The sequence below is a fragment of the Pinus tabuliformis genome, chromosome Q (genome assembly GCF_031772625.1).
Source record: "Pinus tabuliformis cultivar Carrire ecotype Pingquan chromosome Q, CPIR1, whole genome shotgun sequence".
In the NCBI taxonomy this organism is placed as follows: Eukaryota; Viridiplantae; Streptophyta; class Pinopsida; order Pinales; family Pinaceae; genus Pinus; species Pinus tabuliformis.
Window position 1 is genome coordinate 362,016,289 of NC_142296.1, and position 21,650 is coordinate 362,037,938.

The window sequence follows — 21,650 nt, forward strand, 5'->3', positions numbered from 1 at the left end:
GATTTCCTAGAGCGAGGTTCACTAAGAGAAAACGAATCAGTGATCAGTTGCAGCGAGGGGCAGTGAGTACGAGGCAGAGAGGCAGAGATAGTGCCGAGAGACTAGCACAGAAGCAGAAAGAGGTAGATGTTGAGCCAGAGAGAGCCATGAAGAGGCAAAAGAGATTGCGCAGTGGCCAGAAGGGTCTGCGTCATCCACGCAGAGGTTGCAGGAGTGACGTAGAGGGCCATAGAGGCTGTGCAATGCCTCAGAGGGCTGACGCAGGGGGTTCCGGGCTGACGTTGAGGCCAGGTGGGCTGATGTTGAGCTTTAGAGTGTGCTGAAGATGGTTTAGTGGGGCTGACTTTCCGAATATCTGCTTTCGAATAGAGAGGTATTATTGCCGGATTATTTTCTCTGTCGGGTGAGCTAGTTTGGCACCCAGTTGTACTCAGAAAGACTGCATAATAAAATAACCCTCAGGATTGCTGCACCGGTTTTCCTAAGTTGGGTTTTTTCGGGGACGAGTTGTCCAAAAATAATGGTGTCACTTGTGTGTTTGCTATCTCTTTCAGATTTTGATCTGTAGATGGTTGAGACTGTATTGTGTTTATTTCGATATTTATATGGTTAAATAACTTGTTCATGATTAACTAGTAGGAGAAATAAACCAACGAATACTGATAAAATTTCTAACGGGTAATACTTGGGAATGTCAACATTAAACCACTGTTCCCTTGTCGTTGCCCCTTCGTTCGACTGATAGGCACCCACCGTGGGGGCTTATGAGTGAAATATAAAAATGTAAAAATTTTATTTATTTTTTAATATGATAGCAAAGCTTGATATCGCTTTTAGATTTTATAAATTAGAAATTTGAACATACACAGGTCCCAAGGAGAGAGAATGGCCCCAAGCGTTTCCAAAGGCAAGTAGAAAGTTATACGATAAAAAGATCAAAGTTTGAAAAGGTTATAAGAAAATTCAAGTTTAAATAAGTTAATTGAGAGCATTATGTCTATCATGCAATGACATGAATTTAGGAGGAGATTATCATACAGATTTTGAAGGTTGACATTCATGAATGTGATGAGCACAAAAAGCGATATTTAGACATGGGATTGTACATAGAGGGAGAGCAGAGGGAAACAAAACCACAGACTCAACTAGAAAAACGATGAGCTGCAAGGATATTAATCACAGAAGAAAACATAAGTAGCCCAATGTGTGAGATGTGCCGACACAAATCTGTGCACAATAGTGAGATGTGGGATTAGTTGGGAAAATTTCACCCTAGCACAACAAACACAAGTACACAACAAACAAATGCATGGAAGAAGGAAGAAGACTTGAAAGATGCCCTAGGAATTTTAGAGACCTAATTTAGCTGATGATTCCTATTTTTTATGCCAGAGAATGAACCCTAAATTTGCAATAGACCACAAATGGGGTTCAATGCTTAGAAAAAATTGCCATCCCAGAGTTCAGACATCCATTGCAGATCGGAAACACTGTGTAGTAAATCGTGGGTGAGCTACAAAAGATATGTTACAGGCAGACGATCCGGGCAAAAAAATCTGACGCTGAAAGCAGATACAATTGAATTGAGATAGATGCCAACAATTTGTATACACCCAGAACATACCTATCTATATTTGTAAATTGTAGAATTTAAAGAAACCCTAGAAGTGGAGTCGTGGACACTATACTGTAAAGAGGGCAGTGGTTGCTGTAGTAATAATAAGTTTTGATCCAATGTTTATTTCCATAAAATGTTATATTTGAAATGTTATTGAATGAAGGACAAAATCAGAGGCTTTAAAATTTTCGTAGTAATACTTTTGAATGTACATGTCATTTAGGACCTTAGTCACCAGGTTCGAGTTCGAGTTCGAGTTCGGCGACCATGAAATTCGAATAAAGTTCGGCAACTAAAATTTTGTCGATAAAATTCGACATATAGAAATTCGAAAAAAAAATGTATATATATATATATATATATATAAAAAATCAATTTAAAGTCAAATTCAAATAAATTTTTGGTGACCAGATTTTGGTGAGAGCAAATCGGAAAAGGGGCAAAATGTTCGCACTTTATCCTGCTCCATTGAAAAAATACCAAACTTCCCATCAAACCTATTCCTGGCTAAAAAAATTGGATTGATGTGATCAGTCAAAATAATATGCAAAGTAAAACCAACTGCCTGCATACTGTCAGTCGAAAACGAAAACTAATAAAAGGCCTAATAATGAGAAAATCAAAATCATGAAAATTATTAGAGTTCGCATGAAGACGAAATTCTTTCACTAAGAAACCATTAGACTATCAAAACCAAGCAAACGGTTTTTACGAATGCTCTCGAACATCCAGACACCGCTCAGCTGTGTTCTAAAAGAAAAAAAAATAAGCAGTTTGGCGTCCCGAATACATGGGAATTAATAGGTTACTCGTGAATCTGCTGATCTGCTGAAAATGAGCCTAAACTAGTGTCGAGTGGCCCAATAGGGACGATCGTTATCACAAATTAGATTTTATTGACGAATAAATCATCAATTAAGGCATGCAGATTGAGCGCCCGACAAATAAATCATCCAGCTTTCGCAGAACATGAATTGAAAGTGTTTCAAGACATAGGAAACACGAGATGAAAAACAAAAGGCCATAAGGCAACACAAACTGTGGAAGATGAAACTGTTGGCACCAAAACACCATAAGAAAATAAACAATAAAACCGTTGTATTTCCAATTGTGCCTGTCAAATCTCACAATTTCGAAATAGAGTTAGAACAGAAGGGCAGGTTCCAAAGTCCAGGCCCCCTTAAAACTCTAATCAAAAGGCAAGGGGAAAGAATTACCTCTCAAAAAATCGAAATCCAACGGAAAGTACAAAATAATATCAAGATCGTGAGGTAATATCAAGATATAATGTAGTAGCTTGATCTCCTCATATCGGAGCTCGTACAAAACCAGGAATCGAACCCTAGACATGAAAGGTAAAGAAGGAAACTAGGGATCCAAACAATGCAACAATGAAACCGGCGAGCAATAAAACCCGCGCGCTAAAGCCTAAAACGCGCGAAAAAAACGAATTTCATCGAACATCAGGCGAATTTAATCGAACTTCAAACGATTTTGTTCGGGAAAAATTCGAATTCGCCTTGAAATTCGAGTTCGCCATAAAATTCGGCGAACTCGAACGAATATATTCGTTTCTGCTTAAAATTCGCCGAATTTCGAATTTAATCGTTGAAATTCGCCGAATCTGGTGACTGAGTTTAGGACCAGTTTTCCACGGGGACACATCCCCCAAGGTGGGGTGCATTCTCCCACGCTTCCCACACACTTGGGACGAGGGACGTTTGGGTAAACATTTCCCCATGTCCCCCTTTTGGCGAGACATCATGAGATGCAAGGGGAAACATTTCCATTGTGGGGGATGCGTCTCCCCAAAAGGGGAGCTTCTGGGCGCACCCCCTCAAAAGAGGGACACCTAGAAGCACCCCTTATGATGGGGAATGCTCAAAAGCACCCCTTTTGAGCTTAAAGAGCTTTTGTGCGGGGAAGCCTAATATTCAAGTGTATGGCCCTATTATTGCTATTCCATTCATGGTAATGTTAAATTCTTAAAGTAAAAGTCCTTTTACTTCAAATTTTAACATTACCATGAAATGGCTCAGGATGTTTGAGAGTGGTTCTGACCTCATTGGATTTCATATGGAGAAAGTAGAATTTTAGATCTCACTCAAAATCCAGTAGACTTAATAGTGTTTTCAGGATTTCGGGATTAGGGGAATTGCAATGTTTCCATTGGATTTGTCATGTACGAGGGTATGGAACTAGTATTTTATCAAGAGTACCAAACCTTCTATGTACCTTGATGTTAGTGGCATGGGTTGTTGAACTCATCTATCGTGACCCTACTAAAAATGTACCCATCACTCAAACAAAATCTTGACTTGACATGCTACATTTTTTCAATCTCATTTTAGTGCTTAGAGGGTGATATTGATGACAAAGATCCCAATATGGATAATGATTTTGATGATATGTAGGTATTTGTTTTAGCATGATTATTTTTGATGTTAGAGGCCATCTAGAGCCCCTATTTGTTGATGTACATTTGGTTCAGAGATGGATTGCACTTTGTGCTATTTTGGTTATGTGCACCCTTACATGCTATATAAATGAGAACTTTTGCTTATTTGTGTATAAATGGTTTGGATTCATATGGATGCACATTAATATATATGCTTTTCTTTAAAATTTGAATATTTTTGGTTGTTGAACTCCTCTATCGTGACCCTACTAAAAATGTACCCATCGCTTAAACAAAATCTTGACATGACATGCTACATTTTTTCAATCTCATTTTAGTGCTTAGAGGGTGATATTGATGACAAAGATCCCAATATGGATAATGATTTTGATGATATGTAGGTATTTGTTGTAGCATGATTTTTTTTGATGTTAGAGGCCATCTAGAGCCCCTATTTGTTGATGTATATTTGGTTCAGAGATGGATTGCATTTAGTGCTATTTTGGTTATGTGCACCCTTACATGCTATATAAATGAGAACTTTTGCTTATTTGTGTATAAATGGTTTGGATTCATATGGATGCACATTAATATATATGCTTTTCTTTAAAATTTGACTATTTTTGGTTAACTGTTTTTTTACCAATTCCGTCCTGTTCCTATCGGTTCTCGGTTCAGAGGGTTTTCCGGTTCGATCACCGGTTCAGTTCCAATAACATTGGTATCTCTATAGTCTATTTTTCTTAGTACGAATTAGATTCTAGAATGATGAATGGTGAATTTAAATTTTAAATCAATTTACATTTTAGAATGATGAATGATAAATTTAAAAATTTAAATCAATATAGATTCTAGAACAATGAATGATGAATATGGATCAACGTATTTCGTTATTGAATCTCGTGTTGTATGGATGACTGATGAGTATGAATGATGCATGTATCAATATCAGTATCAGTATGAACGATGAATATGGATGTGTATTTCATTATTTAATATGAATTTGAATGTATATATTAAAATAATTGTATACCTCGACGTCTCCTCTTAAAAGTGACATTCTCCTTTATTTTTCATTTTTATCTTTCTACTTAAATTTTTAACATTACCATGAAATGACTCGGGATGTTTGAGAGTGGTTCCAGCCTCATTGGACTTCATATGGAGAAAAAAGAATTTCATATCCTATTCAAAATTCAGCAGACTTAACAGTTTTCAAGAATTCAGGATCAATGGGATTGTGGCATTTCATTAGATTATATCATGTATGAGGGTATGTGATTAGCATTTAATCAAGAGCACCAAACCCTATAGGTACCCTAGTGTTGATGATGTTAATTGTTGAACTCCTTTGTCATGCCCTTATCGAAAAATTACCTTTCAATCAAGTCAAAATCATCGATCAAGCATGTTAAGCTTTTTCTGCCATATTTTAAGGCTTGGATTAGGTAGTTTGATCAAAACTGGGCAATGTTGACTAATATCCCTAGACAATCCAGGTAGAAGCAAAGGCTAGACAAGAGGAGAAGAATCTGGATTCTAGATGGTTGATGCATCTAAATGGTTGATACTCAAATAATTAATCATTAATGTACAATGGTTGCCATATCTATCTTGATTTATGTACAAATATGCATGCTTCCATATCTTCTACAATTAATTTGGTATTTTGGATGTTTTTTTAATATAAATGCAAAAAACTATAAAAAAAATTATATATATAGTAGACGCTTCCGAGACGTTTCGCCGCGTCCTAGCTTCCAAAAAACGTCCACGCTTCATGCAACGTTGGTTGAGAATATTGCACAAATTAGAAATGGAAAAAATAACATGCCTTTCTAAAACAGAAGCACAGGCCTTATTGAGCATAGAAAAGATATGAGCAAGTATATTGAAAGTTGCCCCCATGAATTCTTGTAACCAATAAAGAGTGTACCTTTTTAAAAAGAAACCCAAATTTCCAACAGGGTACATGAGTTAAGATTACTCCACCGGCTGAGGTGAATTCAATTGTGCTTCATTAAGAAGAGATGGAGATATGTTTTTGTTAGTTGAAATTCTGCTTCAATAAGAAGAAATGGCAAGATGATTGCATAGGTGGGATGTAGATGAATTCTGTCTTCAAAATGGAAGATCCTATAATCTGATGGAGGATCAGCCAAGGTCCCAGGATCTGGAGAGATGAGCAGCTGAAAATAAGGTATTAGTTCTTATATTATTGTTGTAATTACCTATCCTCTGATGTAAGGGGGGCTGAGAGTTAAAAATACAGTTGCTGTGTTAAGGGGGAGCGTTGGAGTATTAACACTCCATATGCTAGTCCAAAGTAATAAAGTCACCTTATGTTTAGTGACTTAATTAAGTGTTATTAGTCAAAATAATAAAGTGTTAATCATATTAAGTGGTTAGGTCAAGTAGGTAGTACAACTATCTCATGAATGAAATATAAGGGGCCTCCCTCATTGTATTGAATGACTCCATTTCAATAACATATCATATTTGACATCTCGTGTAACTATATTAATTTTTTCAACACTTTTTGGGGGTCGGGAGATTTTTTTTTCCTTTGTTTTGATTGCTCCAGTCAGCCTCATAGGACCAGCCAGTTGTACCAGTTCTGTCCTAAACTGACTATTTCAGGTTAAAACTGGTCCAAAACTGGTTCAGTACATCAGTTACGGGTAGGGCCAAACTGTTTGAGAACCACGGTTCTGATAACATTACTTCTGGCAGGCTTAGTGGAAAAGGCTAGGAAACAAGCTTCAGTTTTTAATTTCTTTATATCCTTGGATTGATGGGCAAACTAAAATGGTCAATGCTTCCTTAATACATTCTCTAAGAATCCATCATGAGAAAACTGAATAATGGACAGGTACTTACCTTATTCAACAGCATAGGCACAACCAAGCAGCACATAGTTCTATAGGGTGCTTAGTGTTTGAAGTTTGCTATGCATTCCATTTTCCAACATATATCGACATGTGAATTAGCTGGAGCAGTTGCATCTGTTCTATTGGGTACCTGCTGTTTGAAGTTTGCTATGGATTCCAAGCCATAGCAATATATGAGTTACCTGGAGCCGTTGCATCTGCAGACAATTTTGCCCAGGAAAAAACAAAATAACACAGCTGCATTTATGGAACATCTAATAATAATCTAGAGATTAATGTGGTGCTGACAGAAATAGAAGCCGTGTATAAATAATTTAAAGGCAGTCATTGTTATGTTGTTGATGTTGCTTTACATTCTGTCTTTAGCATGCAGTATCTATTGCCCCTTGTTTCTGATCTAATCAATTATAGTTGATGAATTTTGAAGGTTAATTTGGTAGCTGCATTAGTTCTTGAACATTTAGTTTTTTTTTTGTGAACATAAATTGATTTCTTTATATTCTTTCCTGTTTATTCCAATCAGTTTCTGTAGTTGGCCCTAATGATTTGAATTTATTAATTCAGTTTGTTTTATTGTGATTCTTGTATGTGGTTTGACTTGCATCCAGCTTTTGTTTTGCTTCTCGATGTGTTTACTTCATTCTGACTGGTCCCTGATACTTGCTTTTACATAACTCAGAGGAGGATTCAGAGACAGATACTGAAGAATCAGATGTCAGTGGTTCTGATGGAGAGGACACATCCTGGATCTCATGGTTCTGCAGTTTAAGAGGCAACGAGTTCATTTGTGAAGTTGATGATGAGTACATTCAAGATAGCTTCAATCTTAGTGGACTTAGTAGTCAAGTCCCTTACTATGATCATGCTCTTGACTTGATTTTAGATGTGGAATCCCCCAATGGTAAGTATATTTGTGATATTTAGTATTTACATTAAGAGTGCTTTTATTGTTTGCATTCCAAACAATGAACACACACACTTTTTTCATTTTGATGTTTGTGCATCCTAGTACTTAAGAATCAAGAATCCTAATATCAAGAGATTTAAAGGTTTCAAAAATCTGGTAATATATCTGAAAATATCATTCTAAGAATAGTTAAATATGTGGGAAAAGCAATATTATAAAAAATATAAAATCAAAATCTTGAGGTTAGACATACCAGCAGAAACAATGCTATAGAGGCTTTGTTAAAAAGATCATTCTCACAGCTTTCTTTTCTTTCTCCTTTTGTTATTTTTTATTTTATTTTAACTTTTTAACTTTGAGAATTTCTGGGATTTTTGTGTTGGATTAATGGACACACCATAGAAAATTTTCACGAGTTTTAGTTTTGAAACATGCTCAGTTCTTTTATAAAATGACGTCCCAAGATTTTTCTGAAATGGTAGATGCCACTTGAGGTAGTCGGCCCTCCTGGATGACAAGTGGGCTCACTCAATAGACGTGTCTTTTCTCATATGAGAACAGCTATATATTGGCATATATCCTCCTCCAAATCGGCAAGCAATTTAGTGCTTCTCTGTAGTAAGTTCTGACTCCTGAGGCATGCGAAGTTCAGAGGCCGCACTAATGAAAAGACTTGCGAGTTCCTGAGGCTTTGTATCAGAAACGAAGTGCGATCTTTCTGAGTTATACAACTGAAGTAAATCTGAGTTCTCTGTGACTGATGACCTGAAATAAGTACGAACTCTCTGAGGAAAATGATCTGAGATAAAGAACGAGCTCCCTGTAGCATAGGATCAAAGATTGATATAAGTTACTGTGGCTGAGATTATTGATACCTTCTGTGATGGGTCTATCATGATGATACAAAATTTGGAGTGCTTGGCTTGGCTTCTTGAAGGAGTGGAATTTTGTCAAGGTCTTGGATTTCTACTTTGATCTGATTATATAAGAAGAGGATTTTTTCTGGGTTTTCCCCCTTGTGGGGTTTTGGCCCTGGCTTGGAGAGCCTACATCTTTGTGTTCTTTTGTCTTCTGGGATCTCCATGTTATGAAATTTTGGTAATTGCTTGATGAAGGAAAAAAACATAAATTTAATAATTTAGCCAACAAATTCACAAGTAATTATCATGTCAGAGAAATCAACCCTAATTCATAAGCCTATTGATTTCTCAACATGGTTTCAGAGCTAAGGTTTGAAGAAGGAGGCATGAAGATCACATTCTATTGGCATTTGGATTGTTATCAAAGATTTGAAGTCTGATGTATCCTTGAAAGTCTTTGGATCTCTCTCTCTATGGCTTTTATTGGACGAATTTCTGTAGCTTTTGTTGATGAATTGCTGTAGCTTGTGTCTCTGTGGATTGGACAAGATTCTGGGCATATAAATGATCTTCTATCTCTACGACATGAAGAAGACCCTGACTTCTGTAGTGACTATAATCTATGACCTATCTCTGTTAATGACTGAAAGAGCATAAACTTTGCGATGAGAAGGTAACCCCTATGATGCAAAATGATCACGATCGAAGATTAATCTCTGTGTTGCAAAGGTCTGTTCAAGCTCTACTTTTATGGTACGTATATGATCTTTGAAGCTCACATTTATATGGTAGCTCACTCAAATATTCTGTATACTCTCTATGATGGTTCACATACATTCAAAGTGGCCTGTATGTCACTATGGTTCGTTACTATTCAACGTGGCATTGACATATCTCTGTGATGACTTGTCTGCACTCTAGACATGGCTCACAATCTACAACATGACTTATATTTAACAATGGTTTACATTCTACATAATGGCTCACACTCTATACTTGGCTCACATTTAACGAAGTTCTACGATTCGCTATTTCTCCCAGGCTCACACTCTATACTTGATGTATACAACAATGAGACTGTGATTTATATGACAAAGATTTGAGGGACGTGACAAAGTCTGCAAAGAACAAGATTTATATATAAAGAGTTTATTGCTCACTACAATATCTTTTAAGGACAAAATTGTGGCACCCAAGTTTGTGGTCAATCTGAGCAACTAGGAAGAAGTCCGAAACAAAACTTATGCGTTTGATAATACTTCTCCAACATGATCCTGTGGTATTCCAACATATCTCTAAGATTCCTGTAGCATAATCTGACTTGGAGAAACAAATCAAGATAACAGATGGCCCTTTGTGAAAGGTCTTCAGATCAAGGATTGATTTATGAAGATCTACAATACAAGACCGAGCATCATTGAAGAATTTGTAATCACAACAAATAAAACTATGACGATGTATGACAATCAAAAGTTTTTGAGTTATTCGAGTTTGGAAGGACCATCTCTGTATATGAAGCAGCAAGTATATCTCTTCATTAAATGGACTAAGAAAAGTATCGAAAGCCTGTGACAGAAACCAAGATTTTATAAACTGTGGAAGAATCACGAGAAGATATCTAACTCAAAGCAACCCAGACATTGGAGACATATTGAAGAACTGTGAAACTTATCCCTATAAACACCATTACACGGATCACATCAAGCTTGATCTATGTGAAGACCATATTGAGATCTGGTTTCAGAAGTGAGTCTGATTCAGTAAGCAATCTTAAGGAGTTACGATACTCGAATACATGATGGAGAAAAAGTAAGGTTGCAGAGGTATGTATAACATTTTTGTGCTTTTATGATCTATGTTGTTCACTAGGTGATGAGCACTTAAGGACCTACAGTCTCATATTGTTGATATGATAGCACACCGAATAGTTCACTGCATATGAAGACTAGATCAACAAATGAAATAAAAGGCATGTCAATAATATGATTAGGGTTTTGCAGCTAACAACATGCTTGTAGTAGGTCTTGATGACCATAAAGAATCTAGGGTTTGTAGATCTTACAATTTGTAAAGTCTTGAAGATTTTTGGTATTTAGGGTTGGTAAACCCTAGCTGAGACTTGGATTAGAAACCCTAGATACGAAATCCCTAACTAGTTGTTCTGTTGTAGAGAGAAAAACCTAGTTCTTGAGTTTGACAAGTATGTCAAGGTTGGTGAACAACAAGATTAAGAGGGAGCTAATCCTCTTCAAAAAGAGAAGTTCTCTATATTTCTTTAGTTACCACTATTGCTATACTTTGTCTTTTTGTTCTTCCATGATCTTCTAACAAAGTTTGCAGGTCAAGACAAGATTTACCTAAAACTTGACTAGTAGAAGGAAGAAGTAAAAGAACGTGGAAAAGCATGAAGATGAAGAAGAAGGGAGCAGTTTGAAGCTTGCGTCAAAGAAGTCGATTAGAAAGCAAGAAGTTGAAGAGTTCTGATGTTGTTTTACCAACAACTAACTAATTTGTTCTTGGAAAACATTGATGATTAAAAGTTGAAGAGCATGAAGCAGAACTCTGTTGCAATATGAAGATAGACCATGCAAAGCAATGTTGACCTCAGAGGAAGCAAACAACAAGATTTTGAAGAATCCAACACCTTGACTAAAAGCCATTGTGATTTGGCAACTCTGATAATGATGGGATATGGTTTGGCTTCCTGAAAGGATTTGTTGCAGAAGTGTGTGAAGAAGCTAGCAATTGAGATAACTTGTTTGATGATATTGTACCAACGACCATTTAATTCGATTTGGGAGCTCATGGATTGAGTGGACAACACTAATGATGGCTTGGAAGAGCATGAGGGCATAATTCTATTATGTAAGGTAGAAGGCATGTGCTAGCAGTTGTGAGGAAGTTTGGCTCCTTGAAGATGATAGATGAACCGTTTGATGACAAAGTTACATGATGATTATTAAAGATCCAAGAAGGTCGAAGTTCGATATGATGTGAAGCTATTAGGAGCCAAGAAGCCTTGCAAAGATCTAGAAGCCCTACAAGCTACCACTAAGATCTCCACGAAAGAACAAGTAGCTGATGAATGAGACAAGCTAAAGCCTATGGTTATGTCTCCTTGGTTGAGAGGGAGTAAGGATCTCCTCCTTGGTTGAGAGGGAGTGATGGTGGACACTGTATTCTCCATGTGTCATGCACTAGGCCAGGACTAACAACTGTAAGTCTAGTGAAGGCACTGGTAGGGAGAATGGAGGATTGGATAAGCATCTAGGACCAATACTCCTTGAGGATTGGGAATCCAAGATAGGAGTAGTCCCGAGGACCGATACTCTTTGAGGATAGGGCAGGGTATCCAAGATAAGAGTAGTCAAAGAGGACCGATATTCTTTGAGGATTGGGAATCCAAGATAAGAATAGTCTTGTAAGGACATACTTGGTGAACATCCAGATGGGGTATGTGCCTTGAGAGGCGATGGTGGTGGTGTCCAAATGTATGCCTCCCAGCATTGTGCTCTAATCTAGTGGAGAGTTAGAGCTTGTTAGTCAAGGCCTTGCTATTTTGCAAATTGAAAATGCTGGTTATAATGTTGATGCTTGATGATGGCTTATCAATCTGATCTCTTCTTATGACAATATTTCAATTTGAGAGTATCCTTGTATGTAGTTGTGTAATTATGAATACATCCCTAGTTAAGAGGGAGTGTTGAAAAATGTAACTAGGTTCGGTCTTCATAATTATCTTTGTACTTGTAAAGCAAAATGAACAAAAATAAAATTTATATTATTATTTTTCATTAGTCAAGCATTTTCTTCATGCTTCTAGGATTCATTGAGTCAAAGTCTTGTAATTGGGTCAAAGTCCTATTTGGACTTCTTGTAAGGAAAAGAAAAGAAAATTTAAAATGTAATTTTGGGTCTATTCACCTCAAGAAGCCAAGTCGACCTTCTTGGATGACAAGTCGGCTCACTCAATAGACGTGTCTTTTCGCATATGAGAACAACTATATATTCGCATATATCCTCATCTAGTTCGGCAAGCAATTCAGTGCTTCTCTGTAATAAGTTTTGAGGCAAGGGCATGCAAAGTTTAGAGGCCACACTAATGAAAAGACTTGCGAGTTCTTGATGCTTTGTATATGAAAAGAAGTGCAAGCTTTTTGAGTTATACATTTGAAGTAAATTTGAGTTCTCTGTCATTGATGACTTGAAATAAGTGTGGATTCTCTGAGGAAAATGATCCGTGATAAAGAGCGAGCTCCCTGTAGCATAGGAGCAGAGATTGATATAAGTTATTGTGGCTGAGATTAATGATATCTTCTACGATGGGGTCTATCACGTTGATACAAAATTTGGAGGGCTTGCTTTGGTGTCTTGAAGGAGTGGAATTTTGTCATGGTCTTGGGTCTTGGATTTCTCACTTTGATCTGATTCTATAAGAAAAGGAATTTTTCTGGGTTTTCCTCCTTCTGGGGTTTTGGCCCTGGCTTGGAGAGCCTACATCTTTGTGTTCTTTTGTCTTCTGTGATCTTCATGTTATGCATTTTTGGTAATTGCTTGATGAAGGAAGAAAAATCAATTTAATAAACTAGCCAACAAATTCACAAGTAATTATCATGTCAGAGAAATCAACCCTAATTCATAAGCATATTGATCTCTCAACAATCTCAACCGTCGATCTCAAGTGGGTTAGGATTTAATCCTAGCTATCCATCACTTTGTAGATTAGGATTTGAGTTATGGCTCAATGAAGAATTATAATGACAACCTAAGGGAAGGAAGAAGACATGTTATAGGTGCAAGTGATTTGTAGATTTGAGAGAGATTTTCTCAAGTGAAGAGTAAGAGACTTAAAGTTGAAGAGAGGGAAAAGTTTGCAGGTAGAATTTCAGAGAAAGGAACTCAGTGGAGGTTGAGGCCGTATGAGTTGTTAAGCACCAGATTTCTAGAGGGTAGCACATGGGAGCAGGATCTAGCTCCAGGAGAATCACATGAGTTGAGGGAAGGCCCACATGTGATGACAAGGATGAGTGTAGGTTGCACTTGTGGATAGTCCAACTCACAAGCGACGTGTGTGCCGACTAGGAGGGAGGAAGGCTGCGTGCGGGTGTAGCTTTTCATAGAGTAGAGTTTTCCATGTTCCAATTGCTGTAATTTTTTTTTTAATTTCTTTGTGGGCCAATTTCCTTGTAAGGGAGCCATTATTTATTCTAAGGAATAAAGTGAAGGATAAAGTGGAGGGTTTATATTTTCTGCTGTGTGATTGATTTTCTACTTGCGCTTCTGTTATCAAATTTTATTGTTAAAATACTAGTGTATTTTTATTCAACAATTTCAGAAAACGTTTACTAGGTTGATTAAATTTTGGGGTTATAAAATTGCTTGGGATATAAATCAGATCTGGAATTCAGAAATTTAACATATGTACACCTTTATGCTTAGCCAACTTTTGCCTTTAATTTGTGGGAGTACCCCTATCTTTCTTACCTTTCTACAAACTTCTGAAGCATCTCTTCCTTATATTTTCCAAAATGCCATTTGGTGTGTATGCTAAGGAGTGTTAGTGCACTGGAGTTGCCTCTAGCATGAAGTTTTATCTATGTGGCCTCCTAAATATAATTTCCTGATGCACTTACGTGTGATTATTTTCCCCACTTTTTGATACAGTTGGAGCCAATATTTGTACCCATTATTTGCCTTTAGCACAAAACCCAAGTATTTCATTCCTTTGTTGAAAGGTTGTACCTTGAAAGGAAGGATTTGATTGATTCTTCTTTCTAGTCTCTCATCTAGGCCATTAAAAGTTGTAGTAGACTTCTTAAGGTTGCCCTACGTACTAGTTATCTCGGAAAGGTTCAATGATCTTTCTTATACTGCCTTCCCTAGCAGAACATTCACCTAACAATTAGACATTATCCACAAATAAGAGTTGAGTGATCGAAACAACACCATTGATATTATTACCTTTTAGTCTTCCTCTTCACTTGAGGTCCCTAAGAATTATGCCGAGGCCTTCAATAATGATTAACAAAAGTAGTTGAAACTTGATACAAGAACATCCTTGCCTCAAACCCCTACAAGGTATAATGAATCTGGAGGCTGACCCTTTGATTAGAGTAGAGGAGGAAGAACTAAGACAACCTTTTATTTAGTTAACACATGAGACGAAAACAATTATGTAGAAGTATAAGCCTTAAATACATTCCAATTTATGCTGTCAAAAGCCATTGGCAAAATGAAGCTTTATAACCTTGGTAGACATTTTCTTGGTTTTAATTGAGTGAAGTGCTTTCTAGGCTATTCCCATAGATCATGGATTTGGCAATATGTTAAGAAACCAAATTATTTAAGAGAAATTCAAATAATTGATGAGAGGACTAATTTAAGTCTATGATAGATATCTTTTGCTATAATTTTATAAACTACACTATAAATTAAATAGATCTAAAATCTTCAATAAGAGGATTGTCTATTTTAGGAATTAGGCATAGGAAAGGTGATTGAGGGATCCCAAATTTTTTCCTGATGACCTAGGTTCTTCCACCACAACCAGGATGTCAGTTTTCAACATATCATAGAAGCTTGAAATAATTCAATGGTCCATCCATCTAATCCAAGGCTTTTTTCTTTTTCAAAAGAATAAATTAGTTCTTTGAGCTTCTCCTTGGTGACTTTCTATTATCAATTTCTCATTAATATCCTCTTCTATGAATTTGGGGAAGTGTTATGCAACCTTTAGAATCTCCATAATGTCAACCCTTTTTGAGTCCTTATATAACTATTTGAAATATAAGAATCAAGCTAGTCACTATCAACAAGATTGTTAAAAGGTAGTGGCCTTGGATCCATCTAGCCTAGACAACTTCTGGATGCTATTGACATATTTATGGAGAAATTTAGTATTCTCTTCGCCTTGTTTAAACCAAATTTCTCAACTTTTTTGCATCCATTTGTTGTCTCCTAGGCCAAAAGGTTCCTTTTCTTTTCTTTTAGAGTCTTTAGAGCAATTTTGTCTTCTAGGAAGATGTCGTGGCTAATTTTGTGGAGATATGTCAACAGGAAGAGTACTTTCGGATGTTGTTTTAATCTGGAATATGCCATGATATCATGGATGAGCAGGAAACAAAATTTTGTAGCCCTTAGCACTACTGAGGTCAAGTATATCGTAGCTAGTTGACTTATCACCAAGATACAAAATTCCCCAATAAGAGAACCATCATAATTAAACATAGAGATAAAGACACAATTACACAAGAGACAATAAATTTTTCTAGGCAACCCAACTGGGAAAACCCTCTACTAGTTATAGAATTTTATTGAGAAAAGTATGAGCAGTCAAATTTCTTTACAAGGCAATACTTGTTTCAATAGAAAAAAACTAGTTCTCTCTGTTAATCCTTAGATGAAACTCCCTGCAAATAACCTTGAACCAACTCCTTACTTGCCACATGTCCTTCGCATGTGTGAGAGAAATCCTTCCAATTTGAGTTGTACGAACCAATAGGAATAGGAGAGAGAAGATGTGATGTGAGGTGATGAAGTGCCAAATGAGGCTTGAGGACTTTTGTATATATAAGAATTGATGAGGGTGAAAAGACATCGTTTGGGCTTCATGAGCCTACATGATGTTGAAGTCGACCTTGACAATTTGCACATGTGTGGGCTTTAATTCAAAAACACACTTATCCTTCTTGTATGATTTTATTGATCTTTAGGTTGATTTTGGTCCTCTCGAAAAGAGGAATTTAATGCAATAATTATCTCCTTGAAATGAGTTGTCCAAATTGGAATTTGATCCTAGTTTCACTATTTAACATATAAGACCTCGACATCTGGATGGATCTGAGTGTGTTGGAGAACAAAGACTCAATATTTAACATAATATATATATTTACTAATAATGATTGAAGGATGATCTATTACAGAGTGAGAGGCCCTGGCTTAAATACAACCTTGGGCGTGTCTTGGTGAATGGGCATGATCAAAGATTTGCCTAATAAACTAATAATTACAAATAACTAACTAATTATTTATAACATTGCCTGCCAAAAAATGCTTTGTCCTCAAAGCATACATAACGACGGATGTTGTTGACGAAATACTCCAGTCTCCTAAGAAGCTTCTTCTTCTGGTAAGTCCTTCCACTTGATCAGGTATTCCTTGATTACACGAGATTAGAGCTTCTTTTCCTTGGTGGATATGATACCTTCTCGCTCTAAAATGACCCTCCCTTCCTCATCTAAGGATGGAAGCGTTGTTTGTGCTGATTGATGGTCACCAAGCGCCCTTTTAAGGTAGGATACATGGAAGACGTTGTGGACACGACTTTTATCCGGAAGGCTTGAACTATATGCAACTTGGCTGATCTTTTTGTTGATCTGGTATGGTCCATAGTGTTAAATACATACATGGCAGACACAAAGTGTGAATGATATGCATGAGAGTACTTCTATTATTGACATGATATACATTTATAATACATAGGAATGACCCTTGGTTTCATATTCCAAGTGGTCCCTTGGACTCCCTTTGGTGTTCAGCTTCCACAGCAACCCTTAGAGGATTAGGTGTCCAACGTTCCCCCCCTTAATCCAAAGGGGTATGTATGAGTCCAAGAAGAGAGTTGTAATACAAATGTGAAAAAACATGCATGGCAGCACTAGGCTGAATGTGCTCTTTGAAATGTTGGTATAAGGGGGGTGGTTTAAGGATGACCACCAACACTGGAACGCTTAGTGCAATTCTCAAAACTCTTCCAAGTCTGGCATGAAGCTCAGGTCTTCTGCTAGAGGAAGTGCTCCTGATGTTTTGAAGAGGGAAACCTTCAACCATGAAAGGGAGGTCTCACCTCGCTTAAAAGGGAGAACCTCAACCTGAAAAGGGAGGTCTCAATCTGTGATGGTTTAAGGATTACTACCAACAATGGAATGCTTAATGCAATTCCGGGAACTCTTCCAAAATTGGCAAGAAGCTGAAGTCTTCTACTAGAGGAAGTGTCCTCAATTCTTTGAAGAGGCATCAACAACTAAAGGCATGCTCAGGGCATCTTTGTCTCTGGCTACAACACTGAATCTAGTATGGTAGGTTGTGGCTCAGGCTCGCTTAATGTGGCTTTGAAGCTTGTAGATGACCATCATTTCCCCCCTCAGATATAAGGTGAGATGATGGAGAAAACTCAACTGCAAGACTGTTCAATACCCTAGAACAAGTTATGAGATATGACTGAAATATCTTCTTGGCTGTTGATGCCCATTGCCAAGAAGCGATCCATCCAAGATGAATCTTTGTTATTGCAGGAGGCTTGTTTTTGAAGCATCTGTTTGAAGAATGACTGGTTTTATGACGGTGCTTACATGGATGAAGATCAAAACAATGATCTTTCACATGGCCAACTCGGTCACAATGTTGGCATTTAACATTCTGTTGTTGATGCTGTGGAAAAGGACCAAAATCTGGAACAAGTGAAGGTGAACTGTCATGAAGGAATCCAACACTTTGAAACTGGATGGGCTTTGAGTAATCTGGAATATGAAAGGAAACCTCCTTATCATATCCAAGCCCTGTTCTGTGCTTGTTGTGGACAAGCTCTTCCCAAGGTCTGATGATGGGCTTGGGAAGTGGAACTTGAATATCTACATCTTTATACAAAACTGCTCTTGAAATGGGTACTGCATTTGCAATTTCTTGTTGCTGATGGGAATCTATCTCAATGTTCTGAACAAAAATAGGTTCAGAATGATGTTTATTCTGTTGTAGCTGTGATTCAAGCTACAAAAAATCAATCTTCTCTTGTGTATGTTGCAAGCAAGTTTGAATGTCAAAAAGAGTTTCCTTGCTAATGTTGATTGTGCTTTCAGTAGTTGACATAATTAGAGTTCTTAATAACTCTAATAAATTGCCAATTTGAGTCATTTTTAAACTTCAATAGGTCAACTCAATTCATCAACAATAATCTAAAATAAATAAAACTCAGTTCGCAACCTTCAATGTTTCAAACCAGCACAGAGAGCAACGCCAAACTTTTACAATACTAATGCAGAGAATACACCTGGTAATTTATCCCAATGGACAAAGATTGAATGGGCTGATCTGGGACTGTTTGAACCCAACTTGGCACTCCAAACAAGCTGCTACAAGAATCACATCAGTCCGTCCCCTTCCAAGAATGAGCTGCTACAGGAATAGGAAATGCAGATCTGTAGTGATAGGCTGCTAGCCTGCTACAGAGATGAGAACAACTCGTCTTTCTCTCAAAAAAGCTGCTACAGGTGTAAGAAATCAACTCGGTCTCTGATGTATAGGTGGCTACATGCATACAAAAAGCGATCCAAGAGGCACACACAAATTTGGAACTGTAGGAGAACGCAAGTGATAATTGGGTGCACAAAAGAATGACTCTTCCTCCTTCACTGCCACACTGCTACAACACTTCTTCTGCTCATAAATAAACACATCCTCTTCGATCTTCTGCTCATAAATAACTCAGTCTAAGGAAGAAATTAGGCCTGGTCTGATGGTGATATATATATATATATATATAAAACTGTTGGCTCAACTCTGTGAGAAAGAAAACCCCACTCAGTCCAGACCACTTCTCCTGAACCACAATCATTAGAGGATGGATCAGTACCAAAGGATTCTGTGGACAATCGGAGTCAGAGTGTTTCCTCAGTGGATAATGTGGTACTGAAAGATCCTAGCGAGTTGAAGGCAAAGCTCTCTGAGGCTATGGCAGCAATATCAAACTTAACAGAATGCTATTGATATGTCTTCGCAATTTTACGACTCCAATGCTATCACGTTAAATTCATTGGCAATTTAAATGCAGAAGCTTAGACGACTTCTTTAGAAAGAAAAGTGAAATTCAAATGGAGTGATGGTACTTACATTTTATTCAAGGCTTAACGACAAGATTGTTGGTCATGTTATTTTTTAGCAATTTAAATGCAGAAGCTCAGCCATTGCTTTAAAACAAAGCAAAGCTTAAATGGAGCGACGACAGTCACGTTTTATTCAGGTTTAACAAGAAGCTTGTTGGCAAAATAATTTGGCGGATAACTCACAGCTAGGCCTTGTTGACATGTTAAACGATTCATTAGAAAGCAATCTTTGCCTTGCACTGTCAATGCCTCTCTTCAACTGTGCACACCCCATAGGAATCGATAGCAAATAAAAGGGAGCCCGTCGTTGCCCCTAGTCTACCGTTTCTCTCTTTTTGTGATGAAGATCCGGGTGGGGCGAGGGCTTCTTAAGATTAGAGTCGTCATCTCCACATGCGTAGAGAACAGATTGATTTTCTGCAACGCTCTTGATAGATTTCATTTTGCAATTTAATTTTAGCGACGCTTTTGCTCAGATTTCATTTAGGAATTTGATTTTCAGAGGCGTTGTTGTTCGGATTTCATTATGGAATTTATTTTTCAGGGACGCTGTTGTGCAGATTTCATTATGGAATTAACGCTCTTGCTTAGATTTTATTTTGGAATTTGTTTTCCAGTGATGCTCTTGCACAGTGTTCAGTCTAGAATTTAATTTCTTTGCCGATGCAGACGCGCCGCAAATTGATGGAAAGGCCAAGGGGATTCAGCCCAATGTTGTTGGATCTACCGCATGCCATACTGTGTTCTTTATAGAGTGTTTTTGCCGGGTCCAGTGCCATATTATAATCCACCTTTGAAATCCACAAACCCATTTGATATTGTAGGTGAACTACTTGCAACACAAGGAAACATGTTTCCAAGCATGGGATCGTTGCAAGCTACTTTGACGATTTCTAACACAGCTCTTTGGTTGCACCTGGTTCTGGTCATGGGGATTTTAATACCCAATGGATGCCATTTGTGGCACCAAGTCCCTATCAATCAGCTGCTTCTGGATTATACATGGGCCAGCAGGTGTCAAATGCTTTTTCGCCAAAAGCGCAATCTGGGGAAACACCTCCAATTACTAGTTTTTCGTCTGGTTCATTTCCCAGCGATGACCTCTTCTTCAATCTTGGAGCTTCTTGGCTGTCTTCTCAAAGTTCACTCCTTCATGCACGTTGCTAAACACGGTCATTCTCAGGTCGTTCAATGCTTGCTGGACTCTGTTGGCCCTTGGAACGCCCTTCATCCCTCCGGCCTCTCTGCCGGTGATTTCGCCATGGAAGCCGATCATCAGGACGCTTTCAACATACTTCTCAATGCAGGAATGCGGGCAGAACTAATTTTAGGAAAAATAATGAGGCACCAAAACTCTAACACAGAGTATCTTGAACATCAACAGAACCAGGAATAAAATGCTCAAGTTCTGACAAGCAGCAGAAAGGGCAGAACTGACATGAGAGATGCCACAAAATCAATATGAAACTACTGCGCTCATTCCACCAACAGAGAAACTACCGAGGACAGCGCTGAGGAGGTTTCAGGCTTGACACACTAACAAAGAAACGACCACCGACATACTATTCGAGTAGGCACAAAAACTGAGAGGTAAATAAATGCAATGTAGGAAGGACCCAAATTGAAGGAAGAGCGTTACTAAATGCAAATGCGAGCAAAGGTTGCAGCTATAATTTCACTGAGAAAACATTTATGAAATGCAGAATTGATGGCAGAACTGACCTGCATAGAAAGGCCATAAAACAAGTGGCTCAAATATGAGCAGGGCAGGATATCACCCGCTCTGATACCATGTTAAACACATACATGGCAGACACAAAGTGTGAATGATAAGCATGAGATTACCTCTATTATTGACATGATATACATTTATAATACATAGGAGTGACCCTTGGTTTCATATTCCAAGTGGTCCCTTGGACTCCCTTTGGCTGTTCAGCTTCCACACCAACCCTTAGAGGATTAGGTGTCCAACACATAGAACTTTGGTGACAATTTATTTTTTCCTTTCTGTTTTAAGGACGATTGCTTGTATGGTTGAAGTTTGACAAATACCCAATCTCCAACCTTAAATTCTCTCTCGGTTCTATTTTGGTCAA

At 37.6% G+C, this 21,650-nt stretch overlaps 1 protein-coding gene across 4 annotated transcripts in view; it reads left to right on the top strand.

Annotated features, from left to right (window-relative positions):
- Nucleotides 1-21,650, top strand: part of LOC149219666 (putative casein kinase II subunit beta-4) — a 101,570-nt gene that overhangs the window by 63,344 nt on the left and 16,576 nt on the right. For all 4 annotated transcript variants that reach the window (XM_089384435.1, XM_089384438.1, XM_089384436.1 and 1 more), the window contains one exon: nt 7,587-7,808. In XM_089384435.1, the coding sequence (XP_089240561.1) occupies nt 7,587-7,808 (222 nt within the window). The remainder of the gene's footprint in view (nt 1-7,586; nt 7,809-21,650) is intronic.